General features: G+C 44.2%; 1 protein-coding gene across 2 annotated transcripts in view; it reads right to left on the bottom strand.

Moving 5' to 3' along the window:
* Nucleotides 1-19,123, bottom strand: part of Mdfic2 (MyoD family inhibitor domain containing 2) — a 92,804-nt gene that overhangs the window by 2,093 nt on the left and 71,588 nt on the right. For both annotated transcript variants that reach the window (XM_077106162.1, XM_077106163.1), the window contains one exon: nt 6,606-6,827. In XM_077106162.1, coding sequence (XP_076962277.1) covers nt 6,606-6,827 — 222 coding nt within the window. The remainder of the gene's footprint in view (nt 1-6,605; nt 6,828-19,123) is intronic.

Below are 19,123 nucleotides of genomic sequence, written 5' to 3'. Positions count from 1 at the left end.
TGAATGTTGGCAGCACTGAGGTTGCTCCCATAGCAGCCCCAGGCAAGAGGTCCTCCATGATCCCTTGGAGGACCCACTCAGGCTTACGACTCTATAAAAACGACCCCAGGGACCCTGGGCTTTATGCATACAAGGCTCAACGTGGGTTTGGAGTAAGGAGGGCAGGAGGCAGGGGGACTGACATGAGGGAGGACCTGGTGATTCTCGCCGTAGGTAGCGTGAGGATGGGGGCCTCATGGTTTCCTGAGGGCACATATTCTTCTTCAATCACACTTTCCAACGTCTCCTCAAGTTGACAGACTCTGAACATCTCTGCTTTTGATGCAGATCTTAGATTTTATTCATTAAAGAGAGAGAGAGAGAGAGAGAGAGAGAGAGAGAGAGAGAAAGAGAGTGAGAAAGAAAAAGAAAGTTTTGGCCTAATTATTTGGCCAATTTGGCATTGGATTTCTGCCCCTTTCTATTTTGCACTTGAGAGTAGCGCTGGTTTTTTTCTGTTTCTAAGTCAGTCCTTTTTATTTACTTATAAAAGGCAGAGCCTCTTGCCCCCCCCCCGCAAAAAAAAAAAAAAAAAAAAAAAACACCAAGGTAACATTAATGAATTGAAAACAGATTTTTCCAAACTTTCAGGCTTGTTCCGTACTTTTCCTAAATCACGTATTAAATAATTCTTCACCAGTAGGCAAAAACAAAAACAAAAAACCTGTTTTGCATAGAGCCAATTTTGGCTGGCACAGATGTCATGTAAATGGGTCAAAGGACAAGAGTGCAACTGTTTAGGAAGGGTGTCGGGGTCTCCCTGCACCTGAAGGAGGTCATCTTCCTTTGCCCACTCACGTTCCGTAAATTGACATCAGAGTCACATCCTGTGATTCGTACCCTTCTTGCTGTTCCCCAGGAAGGAACGCCACGTACACTGTGGCCTACATCACACCTCTTCAGTGTTTGCAGGACATCTCACATGCCAAGGCCTCACTGCATTGGGGCCTTCCTCGTCCCCCCTCCCACACACCTGTCCCTCCTCTGGTTTCTCTTAGGAGTGGCTCCTGAATGCCCAGGTGAATTCTCCAGGAACCTGGAGGGACTCTTTGCCATTTCCCTTTCTCTTATTGCTTCCCCCATGTCTAGGGCATCCCTGCATCCTGCCCTGTTTCCCTCTGGCCTCTGCCTCCTGCAGAGCCACTGTCTGAGCTCTGGCCCTATCAGCCATCTCCAGAGGCCTCCTCTGGAGGACATTCTGCAATCACAGGGGCCCACTTCAGATTCAGCAGCTGTGATATTTGTAATCTGACATTAGAAAACTCCACCACCAACCCCCCCCCCAGTCCCCAAGGCTTGCTAGAGCCTAAAAGCCCCATATCTTTGGGTCTCTTCCTCCTTCCTGACCCCAGGACCTGCTCTCCTCAATCCTCACCACACCACAGCTGCATTGTGTGAACGTCCCTGTTTGGCACTAGCCTAGCTCAGGATCCGTGTGTGTGCTGAGCTTTCTGATGTGTCACACACCCTCCCCCAGCTGTACCCAACTCCTGAGCAAACTTTTAGGTCTGTCTTAAAACGTTGGAAGCCACATCATTTCCGAACCTTCCACAGCCCCTGCTTTATTTCTCCTTCATGGCCCGACCCTGAGATGGCATTGACCTAGTGAGTCTGTCAGCTGGTTTCACGTCACAGGAGGTAGGAAAGCCTTTTCTGTGGCTGATTCTGAGTGGGAAGCTTTGCGATCCCTGCTTTTCAGTGAAAGGACTATGGTCCAGGTGTTGGCACTGAGGGCCCGGAGTCCTCCTGATCCTGAGGTGGTAAAGTAGAGATGCCTGTCTCATCCCTCTGGATCTAAAGCCTGTGCCCTCTCCCTCGTGGTCAGGGGTCCCTGATTCACCAAGGGCCAATCTGCATGCCTCCACCTGTTCTGTGCACCTCACACAGGCCTCAGAAAGGCACTGGGGGGTGGTGGTGTTACCTTCCCTGTTTACAGAGGAGGGACTGGTGGAGAGTGTGTTGTTGGCTGTCCCACCCAGAGCCTAGGAACAGGAAGCTCAGCCCTCTGAACACTTGCTCTCTCCTGCCTGTCTTGGGCACAGCGCAGGACGCTGCGCTTACCAATGGCCTGCTGTCCTCTGTTTTCCCTGTTCTGACGTTCATGACTGGGCTCATGGAGGCTGCGGGAGGAGCTGGGAAGCTGGAAGAAGGGGAGCCCAGGGTGTTCCTCACACCCTCTCTTGGCTCTGGGCACTGCTTTCCCCTTGGAGTTCTTTTGTCCCTGAGGTTGTGGCTAATACATCCCTGGTGGCCTGTCAGTAAGGCTGGTTGCCATGGCCTGCAAGTTAGTGAAGGGCCCCTGCCCCCAGCCTGCAGGGACACAGGAGGAGGGCAGGGCCTTCCCATAGCCCTGCTTCTGGGCTGTCTCGCTGTTCATCTTACAAACCTTAAAGCTCCTCTGGGACCTTTGCAAACATTCCTTGCACAGGAAAGCCCCTCTGTCAAGCCACTGGTCCCGGCATCTGCTCTAATTTGCTGCTGTCAGTGTGCCCAGCAGGCTGTCCTGCTTCTTGCGTAAGATGGTTGGACACCTGCAGTGCACAGTCCAGAGTGGTGTTGACTGGAGCAAGAAGCCATGGCAGATCCCTCCCAGGGTGGCTTCGTCTCCTCTCACATCCACAGGGAACCTCCTGGACCCTAAGGATAAGGAGAGATGATACAACTTCCAGAGGTGCTAAACATACACTGGCTTTTGGCCGATTAAGAGGGGGACGTGTCCCTCTTAATTAGGAAGGATCATGTTTAAGTAAAGCAGAAAATATAATTATACAAGGACGTTCCATAAAGGGACCTGAGGTCAACTCCAGGCTCACTGCCACCACCACAGCCTGCACCTTGCTCCTGGGTTTCTCTACTGCCATCATGGTGCCACAATCAGGTGGAGGCGGCTGAGGCATCTAAGCTGCCAACTGTAGTTCCCAAAACAACTTCAGAAGCACACCCCTGCTACTGAGGGATCTCATCCAAATAACAAGAACATGGTCTTTTTTTTTTTTTTTTTTTTTTTTTGGTACCAGGAATTGAACTCAGGGGCACTCGATCACTGAGCCCCATCCCCAGCACTATTTTGTATTTTATTTAGAGATAGGGTTTCACTGAGTTGTTGGCACCTTGCTATTGCTGAGGCTGGCTTAGAACTTGCCATCCTCCTGTCTTAGCCTCCTGAGCAGAAGAACATGGTTCTTACAGAAGTGACTCCACAAAACCAACAGTGCCGGCTCCTTCTCCCCTAAAGCAAAGCAACACAAGAACAGAGGCCAGGTGAAGCCAATCCAGATCCAGTCTTCTAGAACCATCCTGTGATTCACACAACTGCCCTCATAATGAGGCTCAGGACCCCATGGCTCCCACTGATGGCTAAAAGTTTTTGATTGAAAGGTCTAAAAATTGGCTCTCACTCCCCCAATATTAAGTTCTAAAAAAAAAAAAAGAGAGTCTGTAAGGTAGAATAGGAATAAATAAAGAGTGACTGAATGCCTTTCTCTGGGTGGGGTATCATCCCTGATGTTATCAATTTTAATAGCTATTTAAATATGTCAAGATCTATTTAAGTTCAGACAAGCACAAGTAACATCCGAGTCAGTTCTTTAGAACCAGAATGACTAGGTTTGGGTGATACTTGGTAAATCTGTGCTTATGTTTTTTTCTGAGCAAATGAACTGAAATAATTATAAAATTGAAACATTTTATAAAGGTGACACCACTATATTTAATTGTATGAAATTTACAGTGTAGAAAATGTAATCATTTTATTCAGTAGCCCATGCTGTAATTAAGACTGTTCTTTTGAGGTGTCTTATATTTATGGTTTGCCTCTTCCACCTGAATGAGACATCTCAAATTCAAAATTATATATCAATTAGGCATATGCTCAGGATTGTTTTAGAAGGGAGCTGGCTTCTAATACCATGTGTACCCCTGGTTTTCTTATCCCTGGGGATGCTTCTGCAATCAGAAGAACCCAGACACAGAAGCAGGTACAGATAGCTCTCTGTACTTTTCCTATTTTATTCTGGGAAGGGACCACACATTTTGAACCATGATTTAATAACAAAGCAGTGCCGCAGCCCGTGGCCTGTGATGTGCAGTAGAGATCCTCTTAACTCCCATCAGAGCACACACCATGAACCACGCTAATGGACGCGGCACATTTCACAGAATCTGCATGTGTGAGGCTTTTCCATCCTGTTTTAAGTGGGGCAATGTATATAAATAATAGATATTAGCAATTAAGCATCCATTCCTATGCACTCGTTTATACATCTGAAGATAAATTAACCACAAACTACACGAAAGTGGATGCAATCTTCTCTTTTCCCTTCTGTTTTCCCTGCTGTTCCTGAAAGATATTTCTGTATTTATCTCAGTACGAACAATGACCCCGGTTCTCAATTTCGGCATCCTTAAATTAATTACTATCAAAGATTCCCTAAAACGAAGCGCGTCTGACTTAACTCTTGATTTTCCTGTTTAAGATAATGAGTTCCTTGTCGCTGTCCGTGGGTCTTTAGCCTGAGTTGTTTGCTTTCTCTTTGTGCAGGTGTCAACACTGCATGAAAGAGATGTTTCACAGTCGGGGGTGGGGGGAGCCCTAAGTTGGGGGTGGTGGTTACCTGTGCCACCAGCTGAAGCCTGAATGTGCGGGCTGGTGCTGGCTTCAGTCCAGTTCTTTGGAGAACCACTGCATTCATTTATCCTTGTGAATCTCCTTTGCTCTTTTTAGCCAAGAGTGAGCTGTTATTTTTCTGTAGGAGGCTTTTGAGTATTAACTGCCATTTTATCGGAGCTGTCATTTTGGCCCGGCCCTGAGAACACGGGGGATCAGATATCATGGTAGCAGGCCAGTCCTTCTCCTCTCACGATCCCTGATGGGAGGGACGAAAGTCTTACTCTGTGGACATGTGGAATGGCAGTTCCTACCTCTGGGGCCATGAGGCTAACACTCCTCATGGAGCACTACACATGCTTTCCGGTACAACCCAGCAAAATGCTGCAGTATTGCAAAGCTTTTGCAGAGAACTCCTTTGCTTTGCCCGTTCTCCCGACTGGTGTTCACTTCTGCCAAAGCTAGAAACTTGAGCATGATTCTGGATGGGCACTGTGGTCTGCACGCCAAAGTCAGCTCCAAGATGTGTCTGTGGGAGTGTCTTGCACTCCATCAAATAGATAGAACGAGCTTCCAACACTGGGAAATTCAGAAACTTCCCATCCTAACCTCTGGCTATTCTTGGAATGCTTCAAGATCTTTAACTCTGGGTCTGGGTGTCCTCTGGCCCCCATCAGCTGGAATCATGTAGAAGAAGTGGCCTTTAGGTGACACTTGCTCTCGGGCTTGTCCTGGTCCCATGGGTGCACCTGTTCACTTCTCCACATTGTCATTCCCATCTCTCCTGCAGCTGCAGGCAATCAGGTCTAGAGTTTCTAGCCTAAAGAAGCTACTTCAACATCTGTACACAGTTCCACCTTGATAACCTGTGTTAGGGGTCTTCTCTCTTCTTCCTTCCTGACACTGAAACCATAACAAAAGCTAGAATTGAATTCCTACTGTGTGCTTGCTTTATACATGTTATTTCATTGATCCTCAAAGGTGCCATGGTGTGTTACTAGTCCTACTATGTAATGCTATGTAACTGAAACTGAGAGTGAAAGATGATTTTAAAAAATAGAAGACAAGAAATAAAATGTGTCCAGTTTTTTACAGTGAATAAACGTCAGAGGCAAGAGTTAAATGAGTGGGATGTCAAATGGGCTTTTAAGTTTATTTAAAAATTTTTCTTGTCTATAAAATTAAATATGAGTTTAAGGGCAGAGAACATCAATACCCTGTTACGTTTTCCTCTGAAAAACCCCAGCCTTCCTTTAAATGCAACACAAGAGAGTGAAAGCAGAACTCGAGTGGATGTGTCCCTCTGAAGGTCACAGGAACCTCGACCTGAGTTAAACTCTGTATGCGCCGGGGCGGAGTCGGAGACTTTGAACTTGATGGTGCCCAGTGTTGAGCAGAGATCAATTTGAAACTGCCTCTGCAAACATGATGTGCCCTTTATGTTGTGCCTGGGGTGCTTTGCTCTAGGTTTCTCTGATCAGAATGCCTGGAAAGTGATATTACCTAGGGGAAGCAAACCTTCTTCAGAGACAGCTGACGCAAGCATCTTGGTATCTGATACCGCCTCGATTTCTGTGCTTCCAGCATTTTCATCCCCGTCCACTCTGCCTTCTCCTCTCTGCCTGGAGCCATGGGCTGAATAATCCCATCTCTGAGAAGGCAACGTCTGCCATTTTCCCCTGCCCACTTCACAGCCCTGTATAAGAACGATTCTGCCCCTCCCTACTATGTAAGATACATCGCCTCTGATTCCCCACTTTGAGAGCAAACAATCTGCCAAGCACCTCACAACTGCAAAGTGACCTTGACATGTGTCACTCACCAGGGATTTCAAATCCAAGTCAAGCTGTTTAATATTCATAAAGACTTTTTTTTTCCCTCACAGCATATGTAGTGATTTTTGCAGGGGCTGGGGGCTGGGGCGCCTCATTTAGAAAGGGTTGGATTCTGGGAGACATACCCTCCATGTCTCTTTGACGCTCTGAAGGGTTGGTTTGGAGGTAGGAGCGTTCTGTCTGACATTCTTCCAGGGAGGACAGTGACGTGCTGGATGCTGACAGCTTTTTCTCATTGGGGGTTTCCTTGGCTGGTCCATCTGTGATGTTGAATTCAGAGACTGAATTTATAACCATAGCATTAATGGGTTTCTCATCTGTGTGGTTTTCATTTGTGAGTTGCGCATCTAGACAAGAAAAGAAAGCACACACACCAACCTCCTGTAGTTTACAGAGTTCACATTCTAGGACATAAGAATAAAGTCAGCTGAACAAGGATGGAGCAGTATTTTAGCAGGGTTATTCTTGAAAAAAGTACAATTAAAAATAGAATACAATTATTAAATTTTATACACTTTATAAGCTCTGCCTATCCCATTAATTTGTAACACGTATCTCTACTACAGGTTTTGGGTTTTTTTTGTTTGGTTTGTGTGTGTGTGTGTGTGTGTGTGTGTGTGTGTTAATGAGCAGGGAGAAATAAGGAATTCATTCCCTCAGATCAGCAAATCTCCTAGGAGGTCATCAGCACCCTTTGGTGGTGCACCAAGGATCTGATTCACAGGGACAAGGTCTTAACTGCTGGGCAGCCCTGCTGAGTTACAAGGTGTGCCCTCAATCAGGTCCTTTATTATGTTTTCCTCTATCAATGGTGTCATGTTTTGTTGATTTATTCCACGGCCCCTTCCTACTTCTTTTCCTAAGAAGCTCTGTTGCCACCCCTTTCTCTGCCTTGGCACTTGCTAGGTCCCTTGCCAGGTGATCACCTCTGTGGCTTTGGGGGTGTGCTTCCTGGGGACATACCTTATTCCATGGAATCAGCTGGTGCAAGTGCCAGAGATGTTCAAGGAACTTCTAGCAAAAGTCCTAATGAAGATTCCTGTTTGAAGAGGTGGAGAGGAAGCCGGGAAGGCCAGCGTTTCTTGCATTTGGGGCTCTGGTGTTTAATCTACCCAAACTACATAATAATTGGAGTCTGTTATGTGACAGGTACAAGGTTGGACCTGAGTACTAGTAGTGACAAAAACATGATACAGATTAGCAAAGCAGTGACTATGCACACTACAGTGATCAGAAGTGCCTGAAAGAGACACATCCTTTAAGCATGTGAGAGCAGAGTGAGGCCCAGGCTGGACGGAGGTGCAGTTAGCACAACTCACCTCCACAATAAGCAGAGTCCTGAGATGGGTAAGAGAGGGAACAGAAGAAGGTCCTCTCCAACATGCAGCCTGGGGATTCCCAGGGACATCTATGATTCTGGAGTTTGGTGACACTGCTGGGAGTGGTAAGGGTGGGTTCTGGGAATGGCATTCCCACAGCCAGCCCAGGGCCTCTGACTGCCTAGTGCCCACTGAGCCACTGACACAAAGATGATGATTGGCAACCTGGCATGATTCACCACTCAAATGCAGCTCACAGCAAGGAAAACATCCTTGCCATGCCCATCTTCCTCGCCCATCTCAAGGTGCGTCTTCATTTGGGGCAAATGGAAATCTCTGCAGGATTCTATGTAGTAGAATCACTTGAGAAATCTAAAAATTTGAACTGATTTTTAGAGGTCAGACACCTCCCTCCCTAGCAGACCAATTATCTCATAATCCCTGGAGGATTTTTTAAATTCCTCATAGGCAGTCTAGTTTGGGGACCCCCGGGACCTCTCACTTTTGTGAATAGAGGAGAGAGAACATCCTACAGATGTGAGTCAGTGATTCTCAGAGACTGGCCAGGCTATGGTTGCTCTCTGGCAGTTCAGAACTGACAGGAGGCCTAATAGTCGGCTTGCTACATATAGTCATCTTAGGCCATTTTTGTTTATGATTTTCCAAACAGCCTTGGTTTTCAAAAATGCTTCATTTTTATTCCCTTCCCTGTATGTTGCTGGTTTTAAATCTCTTGGTTGCAGTTTAATCCACCCTTGAAAGATGGGGACCAGGGAAACATCTATTGTTGACAGCAATTAGCACAGTGTTGAATATTGAAATCGAATTGACTCTACAGATGGGGAAATTCTAGGCTTCTTCCATGCAAGAGGGATTCACCAAATTAATGAAGTAATGATAATGATGAGCAGGAAAATAAGGTTGTTTTTCTTCTTTAGATATCAAAGCCCCCAGTAACCAACCAATATCACAAACAGATGGACTGTCAAACACAGTGTGAGACCCTCTGGAGCAAGATCTACATGTTGGGCCAGATACGATGGTTAGTTGCATCCCTGTCCTGTACCCATTGGACACTAGTAGCACCTGTCCCCCTAGATTGTGCCCATCAAAAGTGTTTGTAGACAATGTCAAATGTCCCCTATGGGACAGGATTGCCCCCATTTGGAATGCACACGTGCAGCTTGGTTGATCTTATGCCACGTTCCATGCACTCATGTTCTCTGTGATGCTGGGAGTATGCCTTGCTCCCTTCCTGGGAGCAGATGGCTGAAGCAGAAGTTGGTGCCTGCAGTTAACAGATGAATGAGAGGAATCAGGACTCAGAACACTGGTCCAGGTGAGCTGCCCAAGGCCTGCTCATCAGTTGATGTTAGAGCTGGAATTCGAACCTAGGACCAGTGGGTTCCCAAAGCTTTGCTCTTATCCTTGTCTCTTTTGCATTCCACAAGACATCTCTGATTCATTGTTAGCTTTCACCTTGGCTCCCTAACTGCTAAAAGTGTTCTTGAGCAAAACCCCTGCACTCTGAGTCCTGAAGTGTATCCCCTACCCTAAAGCCAGCCTGGAAAGAAGCCTCATTTCATTTAGCGATGTTTGCAAGGTAAAAGTAGTCTCTTGCCCACTTGGGGAAACCTGCCTGTTCAGTCACAGCTGTTTTGAAGACCTCAGCTGAGAAAGAGCTGATAGATAACGAAACCTTGATGAGAGCGGAGATTGCAAGCAGCTATTTACTTAATAGAATTAATTAACAATCAGTTCAAATTATCACACGTAGTCAGGTTGCATGTAATTTAAATTGCTTTTGCACAAAGTAATTCAGAAACAAAAAAAAAAAAGTTGGATAGAGGTTACTGGAATGTAAGAACACGGGGAGAACGCAGCATACAGCCAAGTGGTATATGATTCTCTTTTTAATTTTAAGTTTTAAGTATAGCATTTTGAATGTAAGTGGTGCTACATTAAGCAACCATTTGGAGCACACGAGGCTTGTACGGAGAGGATTTTGTGGAGAAGTTGAACTGCCATTCATAAAGTTATTTTAATTCCATCTCTCTGTTTATATTTTTATTTTTTTCACTCCCCAGGGGGAGCTATCTGTTGCTCATTAAAGAATCATCTGACACACACATTCTAGAACTCAGTCTGTTCAGCCCAGAATTCTGACATCTGAAGGGAGTCACAGTTTTTGGGTGAATGTTACTGACATCTTCCATTTTTTGAAGACGGAATGCTAGCAATAATGTCCCCAGATTCCTTCCTCTACGGTGTTACTTGACATTGTACCCAAAGTATCATAAAGTAGAAAAAGCTAAAAGGAGAAGCACATGAACAGTGGCAGCACATCTTCTGCAGAGAAAACTATTTTGGAATTAAATAAGGCGCGAGAAACTATATTTGGGATGTTATACATAGTTCTTGACATTAACTCGGGAAAATAATTTTTTTTCAACAGAAGGAAAAAAAACAAAATTAGGACAAAAATTAGGAGCGCTTATCTAGTTCTTAGAAAAAAAAATTAAAGCGTATCATGAACCTCAGTGAAATAGAAAATTCCTATTTGGGTTAGAAGTAATTGCAAGAACCACTGGGCATAAACTAAGTAACAGAAAGATGGACAGTTAATTAATTTTTTATTACCATTGAGCAAATGTTATTAATTTAATTCAATTAACATTTATTGAGGACCCACATGCAAGAGATGAATCAGTGTGACAGGCGCTAGTAATTTATTTACTTTTTGTTATGAAGGAAACATTTCTGTGCTCTTCCTTTGTGCTCAGTAAATGTGACTTTATCAGTTTTACAGTCTTTATGGACGTAAATGTGGGTATGCAGCCTCTTCCTCTCTCTTTCCTCTTTCCCATCCTTTTCCCTGGCCTCCCTGGCCTCCCCAGCCTCCCCAGCCTCCCTAGCCTCCCTCTTCCTGCCCCTCCCATCTTCCCCTCTGCCTTCTCATTTCGGTGTCTGACCTGAGGCCCTGTCACTCACGTGCCTTCCCTCCAACTCCTTCAACATCCTTATTCCGAAGGCCTCAGTCCCCTTAGTCTCTTTCCCTGTACCCCACCCTGGGAGCTCCATGCGGCCAGTCAGCTGCAGCCTCCAGGTCGGCCTGTGCTAACCCTGGGGGATCCAGGCCTTGGTTCTTAGGAGGCCCTGGGTCACCTTGGAACTGAGTTACTGGCTGTTTTATTTGGGTTTCCAGACAAATCTTCTCAATTTTACATGCCTTACACTAAGCCCTTCCTTCTCCTCCTCCCCTAGATGGGTAACTTGGCCCTCCTGGGAGAGTGCAGAGTTGGTTTCTCTTCTTGGATTGTCTCTTTCCCTGTTCCCCAGGTCCAAAGCCCTTCCCTCTGTCCAGTCATTTACGAGTTCTATTTTGTTCTTCCTTCCAAATATCTCTCAGGTCCGCAGAGGCTGTTCCTTCCCCTTGCCAGCCATCCGAGTGACACTGTCTGTGCCCTCACAGTGGGCTTCTTTGGATGGCCACTGGTGTCCATGTGATGAGGACCAAAATATCTCATACACTGCAATCAAATGAGGTTTCACAATTGGTCCTTCTGATCTCATGACTCATAAATTAGAAGGAACACAGCACACACCCCTTCACATGTTCAAAATGTCGGCAGCTCCTATGCGTCTCTCCTTCTTCCCGTTCTCACTTGACCCACCACCCTCTGGCCAGGCAGCTGTTGAAACAGGCAGCTGTGGCTAAGATTTTCTTTTGGAAAACTCCAGATGCCTTGATGAAAATTTTTGGATTAGGCTTTAAGGCACAGTGGCGGTGTAGTTCTAGACCAAAACTTTAAAAGTGAGTGTGGATTTCGAATGTATGGATTCTTCTCTACCCTACAGAGGTGAATTATATTTTCCCTTGGATTTCCATCCACTGTTCTCTGGCTTAGAATTTAGTACTGTCATTATCTGTGGTTGAGATCAGATCAAGGCAGACGTGTGACATTTCAAGGTATGAGCCGCCAAAGCAGTAATGAATGGCTGTGGCTGGTAACATAGTTAACTGAAATGACACTGTAGAGAAATTTCTTTTTTTTTCTATAAGAACTTGATAGAGTTCACACAAGTGTTAGAAATTACGCTTTGCTGTTGTTAGAATGTCTGACCACATTCTAGGCAGTAACAGAATACATAAAATACAGGAAATCATCTGATGTGATCAAATGTAGTGAAAATCATTAGATATGTAGATTACTTTTATTCTTATATTGAGTAAAACTGGAAAATGGAGGAGGATGGCTGAAAACAGCAGGATCAGGAAGATAAGAATCCTCAGCATTGGCAAAAACAAAATAAAATGCGACTGGTCCTTAAGGAAGCCATATTTTCAACAGAACACTACTTTCTTCTTTGGAGGGTGAAGGAAGAAGATGAGTAGATAATTTTCTCCAGCTGATGGATGAAGACTTTTTGAATCCTTATCACCTTTTGGAAGTGCACAGGTATCTGTCATCAAGGAGTTTCAACCTATCTCGGTTGCCTGTCAGATTGGAGAGAACAAAACCTCAGGTTCATGAGTTTTAACTTTTGGGACGAATAAGTGAGCTAAATACATCCGGCATATTTTTCTTTAACTTTCAAACACAGCTCCAGTTGGAAGATGTCCTTTAAAGACTTTCAAGTAAAAGTGGCAGTTCTATACATCCTGGTTTTGATGCGTCTTACATAGCCCTTCAACAGCAGCTCGTCCTCAAAAGCGTCGGATGAAATGTTTATCAAGGGCCGTGACAGGAGAACATTTGAAGCCCTTTCAATCATCCTTCCCAAATCTTCTTTAAAAAGTGGGAAAGAGCAAAAGCATATTATTTCTCCAGAAATAATGGCAGTGAATGTTCAAGGTGAAGATGATGAAAGGGTATGCAGAGCCGAGGAAGGGAGGCCAAGCAGGCCTCCCCAGGCTCCTCCATCCTGTGGAGCAACTCCTAACTCTGGGGCTGACAGGCTCTGTGGCTGTTTCCTTCTGTTCCAGATGATTTCCTCGGTTTTCTGCTCGCCCCCTCACCCTGCTCTGTAGAGTGGCACTGGAGAGGTGATCCACTCTTATAGCCATGTCATCAGCTGGTAACACGGAGCAAGTGACTCCTAAGAGATGCTGGAACCTTCTTTCAACACAAAAACAGTCTGACCTTATGACATGAGTTTCCATTGCATTTTTATGCAGTTACCTTCTATTTAACATGTGTAGAAAGTATCTCAGAAAATAAAGATTATGTTACCTGAGGAAAAAAAGTGGTTATTACCTGAGTGGGGAAAAAAGGTTACATTTTAACAGCTTAATGCACTGGGATTGGTAATAGGTTTAGGGCTTCAAAAAACAAAAGATACATGAAGCCAATCAGGCTACAAACCCAGGCATCATTGGTATTATACACACAAGTATTTTTACTATCGGTATTTAAATATAAATGTTAAAAAATTGAACTCCGGTTGAAATATTCTCTATTACATTAGAACAATCACAATTCATTCATCCCAAAATGTGGCATTGTGACCTTTGGTGCTCACAACAGTTTTGCAAAGTATTTTCACTGTCAGATGAATGAGGAAGCTCTAGTGCCCAAGAGTGTCCAGCTGGGAAGAGGCTGAGCTGGCTCTGGAACTTCTGTCTTCTAATTCCTGGGTCTCCTAGTTCTCAAACATCTTTGGAAACCAGGCCCTTTGGCGTGAGGTTGGGGTGTTTTCCTGAAGTTCAACAACTGTGCCTTCTTGACACCTTCTCTGCAGGGTAACTGGTGCTGCTGCTACTTCATCAAGGGGCCCCAGTGGTGTACGGGGCCTTTTGTCAACTAGTTGGGGCCTTTTGTTCCTTTTGGCAACTAGTAGTTGAGTTTTCCAGTCTTACCCTGAAGCCCAGTGCCAGTAGCTCCCTGCCCCAGTCTTGACCCCAGTGAAAAGCATGTCCCTAGGAGTAGCTGGGAGGTCTGGGTGCATGCTGGCCCCCGTCACAGCCCTTCTTCCGGTTCTAGCTCCATGATTGGCCATAACCCGGTTCTCTTCCCCTTCCTCTCTGAGCTCCTTGAGGAACACGTGCTTCAGTCACCTTGGATTTTCCAGCACCCAGCATGGCATCTGGCAGAAATCAAGTGTTAAATAACTTTCAGGTGACTGCTGGACTGGCTGACAGATGACAGGCAGGTGTCTCAGCTGTTGGATGATGGGAACTCGTCCCTAGGAGAGGTCTTCTGAGCACATCCCATTGTCTTTCTCCCCCACTCTTGGTATGACCCTGGGTCCTGGGGAAAGTCTACTAATTTCTCTCTCTTATGCTTACATATTTATTTTTACTTTGACTTGAAAGCAATATTTGCATTTGTATGTAAAACTGTAATGAACATAAAAAGATAGAAAGTAAATAAATCTGTATAATTCTTATGATTTTAAATGCATTGTTGAATTTCTTTCACAAAAATGGAAATATCTGGTACATCTATATGATGGTATTTAGAATAAAAATATATCCTGTATGTTCTAATTTATCTGCAAATTCAAATGCATATGACATTCTAATCACTAAATATTACATTAGAATCTATTAATTAGAATATTAATCTACTGAAACATATTTGAATATCTAATAAACATTTTGTATCCTGGTTTTACTTAATATATAAGTCTGAATTAAAATGTCTAGTAATTCCCAGATGTCACTCATTCTTCTAAAAATCTTTGTATCTATTAGCCCCTTTAGTACTCCCTTCAGCCCTGTGCAGCAGGTACTGATGATGGCATCCTGATTTCCCACGATTGTGCAGGAGCATAGAGATGTTAAATAACTTATCCAAGGTCACCCAGCAAGGATGAAGTGGAGTTGAAATGTAAACCAAGACAGCCCTGCTCTAGGTCTATGCTCCTAACCAAAATGCTATTCTGTCTGTCTAGTTAAAGATTTTAGAAACAAGTACTGGGATCTTGTTTAGCATCTTATGTTACCACTGTATTAAAGCATTTCCCTACATCTTAAAGAGGGTTTGAAAATACACTCAGGTGTTAACCCACATATCACCTCCTCAGAGAGGCCTTCCCTTTCACTACACTGAAAACAATGGTTCTCACCTGGGGCAGGTTTTACCCATAAAGGAACATGTCTAGAGACAGTTTTCATTGTCCTGAGCAAGATGGGGTGACTGGTATTATCTAGATGCCAGGATTCTGCTAAATGTCCTATTCTGCTCCCCCACCACCAAACCCATCAAAAATGTGGTTCCAAATGTTTGTGGTGCCAAGGAGGAGGAGTCCTGTGTGGTGGTTCCTCTGGATTGCCAACTTGATGGGATTGAGAGATGCCTAGGATTAAGAGTCTGCTCCAGTCTGCAGATGACTGTCCTGGGACTAGCTCCTTCTGACTTCTGACCCTGTAGGGCATTCTAACAAGTCCTCCCTGCCCATTCCACCCCTCCTTTTTTTTTTTTTTTGGTACTGGGGATTAAACTCAGGGGCACTTGAACACTGAGCCACATCTCCAGCCCTATTTTGTATCTTTTTTAGAGATAGAGTCTCGATGAGTTGCTTAGCACCTCACTAAGTTGCTGAGGCTGGCTTTGAACTTGCCATCTTCCTGTCTCAGCCTCCCAAGCCGCTGACATTACAGGCATGGACCACTGCACCTGGCACAAGTCCCCTTTTATAACCATGCATATACATGTCCTGCTGGCTCTGGTCCCCTGGAGGACCCTGCCTGGTCCACCTGATATGAAGCAGCCACAGTCCTCACCACTGGGCCATTACTATCATGCCAGTCTTTAATTCAAGTGTTTTCAACACTCTAAAAATATTTTATTGGTTCACCTGCTTCTTCCCACACTTCACTAAGATGCCACCCTTAGGAAGCTTTATCTGTGCTTATTAATTCCTGTCCTAGTGGGCCACCTGTATAAAGTAGGTGCTCTGTGTAAGAAAGATCAAAGAATGCACTAATGTTTCTTCTAGTAAAGGTAGAAATGAGTAATCAGTTCCCCATTCAATAAAATGTAGGTTGTTTCTGATTTTTGATATGATAAATACTCTGGTGTATGTGTGTGTGTGTGTGTGTGTGTGTGTGTGTGTGTGAGAGAGAGAGAGAGAGAGAGAGAGAGAGAGAGAGAGAGAGAGAGAGAGAGAGAGAATCTGTTTCTGTAGGTTGAACCCACAGGAAAACTCCTATTGAATTAATGGCTGAATTTCTAAAGCTCCAGAGATTGTCAGCTTTCTCTTGTATATACCAACAGAGATCGGGAAGAGCTGTTCTTTGGTGAATTCTAGGTTTCACCATTAAAATGAGTCATTTTTATCAGTTTGAAAGAAACTTGAATCTTAGTGTCCACTTGGGACAGCTGAGTAGCTGGTCTTACAGTCCCACAAGGATAGGATTTCTTCATATCTACTTTTTTCTGTGGAAGTTTGTTCTACAGCTAGATGTTGGGTAATTCTGAGAACTCTTGTGTTCAATGGAACTGGGCACTTCAAAACACCCATTCTGTACTTAGAGATCAATACATTCTTGTTAAAAATCTTTATTGAATGGCCGCAGATTGTATCTGGTTTCTTTTGTTTGGTTCTAGTCTTTGAATCAGGAGGGCTGAGAGGTGACAAATCAGGTGGTGGACTTAGGAGGCTCCTTGTGGACCCCTAGCTTGACTGGTTGGCATCCAACGTTGTAAATGTAGGCTGGAGACCAGATCTGTGCTGAGGGCCCACAGAGCCCAGCAGTCAGGCCACCGTGGCTGAAGGTCAACAGATAAGGGAGGGGGGATTGGAGAGGACACGGTCAGGCTTACTCATGGTGCTCCACCCACAGCGTTCCCAACTGCATTATGGAGTCTATCGAAAGGCCTGATTGGAGCTCTATGATCGATTTCTTGTTGTCCCACCTGGTAGAAGTTAGCCCAGTGGTCTCCAGGTGGCCCAATTCTATCCATTGGGGTTAGACCATCTATTTCTAGTTTTAAATCTTCATATGCAGTCACTCCTTTTGCACATTTAATATTGTGTATGACAGTGAATATGGTAGCACATGTATCCATTGTGTGTGTGGGAGTGTGAATGGGTGCGTGAATCAGGTGGGCTTGTTCTCTTCCTCCGTTTTCACTACTCGAGGTTTACAAGGTTTACAGTAAGAACTTTGAAGACCACCATCACAAAGGAGAGACTGAGGTCAGGGCTCCATATTGTTGTGCTACTGGAGGAATCCAGCTCTCCTGCTTCCTCTCGGTACCACGGGTGTGGTTGCTGGAACCATCGCAGCCACAGCAGCTGCAGAAGTGCCCTGAGTAGACTTCTCCTTGGAGTTTCTATAGTGGTAACAGGATTAACAGACTCTATTCTGGAAGTACTTGGGTGGCATAACACCTCCCAGCAGAACTATTCCTGACAAGGATGTGCAGATGGAAATGCATATTTATGTCACTTAAAGCCTACAAGAGACACAAGGATTCAAGCTATAACAATAAATAGAAAAAAAAATTCTTCAGCATTTTCGGGAACCCATACTCAAGTGCATTGACTGTGCTTGGCGAAAGACCTACAGTCTGCTCTTTGTCCAAGCATAAAATATGCAGCCTTCAAGCCTGTCGAGGTGAACTATGCTTGCTGAATATATGTTAGAGTGTTAAAATAAGCTACCGCAAAGTTAGTTTAAAATCTCAGGTCTTAAAAATAATGGGACAATTTTATGAAGTGTTTGGGTCATTTCAAGGAAAAAAAAAAAGTCTTCTTTTAGAAAAAAGAGTATTCATTTGTTCCACTTATGAATAATGAGAGGTTTGAAAAAATTATTTCCAAAGGCCAAATAGTCATTGTATTGAGGCTTCCAAGTTTAAGGTATGCTCTACCTTGTAGACCTTGGTGTAGCCTCCTCATTTCCTTCTGAAAAACCTCTGAAAATACAGAAAGAGAAGAGAGCACACATCCATGGAGTTTGGCAGTGATACCCCTGGGTATATTTATGCAAACTTTTAGCTCTTTGTAACGAAGCTAGAGAACCTCATCCATCTAGCATTTGGGTTGGCTCTACTGAAATAAGATGAGTTTACCTTTATGTTCTGCTTGTCCTGCCACAGGAAACTCAGTGTGTGACAACCGGAAAGCTGGGCTGCATCTCTCTAGAATGGCATTGCTTTCTATGTTGCCAAGAGAGGTTTATAGCTCTTTGTCATTCTAACCAAGCCACGAGTGGGCCACGAGTGGGCTGTTACAACAAATAGAAGAACGTTTCCAAAAGCCATGTAAGGTTTTCTTTAGGTTGCAAGAAGAACTTTGTACAGAAGAGAAGAAATATCTTAAAGAACAAATGAATGAAATGAAGAGTCAACATGATAGACCCAAAGGGTTATGTGTGAAATAAGAAAGATATGAAGATATCAAAAATGTAATTACAGAATTAAAATCTGCCTTAGAGGCAGTAAAGAACAGAATCGACACTGCAGAAAATACCACTGGAAATACAGAAAGCACTTTGAGGGGGAGAACAGGGGATTGAACTCAGGGACACTTGATCACTGAGCCACATCCCCAAGCCCTGTTTTGTATTTTATTTAGATACAGGGCCTCACTGAGTAGCTTAGGGCCCCACTTTTGCTGAGGCTGGCTTTGAACTGTGATCCTCCTGCTTCAGCCTCCCGAGCTGCTGGGATTAAAGGTGTGTGCCACTGTGACTGGCCAGAAAACAAATGTTGAAAATTCTGTTATAGCTGAAAAATGAGGGACAAAGAATTTGTTGTGGTAAGTTGTTGCTAGATACAGAGGCCAGAGCACATGGATTCTGTGTGAGAAACACTTTCCCAAAGGGGAAACTAAGGCAGTCTAAGCACAAACTTTGATTCAAGATGATCCTGAAGCATGTCCTGAGCAGAAACCAGTTTTAAATGTATCCTCTGCTGTCCAAAATTTAGTAAAAAGAGGACTGCAATCCTAGAAAATATTTTAATAACAAAAATAAGACTTTTCAAGCAACCAGGAAAGAAAAATCAGATTAAGAAAGACAGAAATGTCTTGAGTTTTTTCATAAATTGTTCTTGTACCAAACTGTTAGAAAACAGTGATGTAACATATTAAAAATTTTGAAAGAGTAAGATCATATCCCCAAAATGTAATCCTCAATCAACTTGTGTTCTCTGTGAGAGAACAACTGTTTTTTCATATATTATGAGAAGAGGATAAACTCCCATGAGGAGCTTCTTGAAATCATTATTTAATGTCCATTTTTGCTGACGAAGACAGCAAAAATTAGGGTGCCAAGATTTAAGAGACCAAGACAAGAAAGAAGCTGTTGACTGGTATAAATGCTTCTTATGAAGTGCCAAGGCAAATCTCAACCCACAGAGTTAACCCTG

The sequence above is a fragment of the Callospermophilus lateralis genome, chromosome 20, assembly GCF_048772815.1.
Source record: "Callospermophilus lateralis isolate mCalLat2 chromosome 20, mCalLat2.hap1, whole genome shotgun sequence".
Taxonomy (NCBI): Eukaryota; Metazoa; Chordata; class Mammalia; order Rodentia; family Sciuridae; genus Callospermophilus; species Callospermophilus lateralis.
The sequence above is the reverse complement of the archived record's forward strand: the minus strand, read 5'-3'. Positions and strand labels throughout refer to the sequence as shown.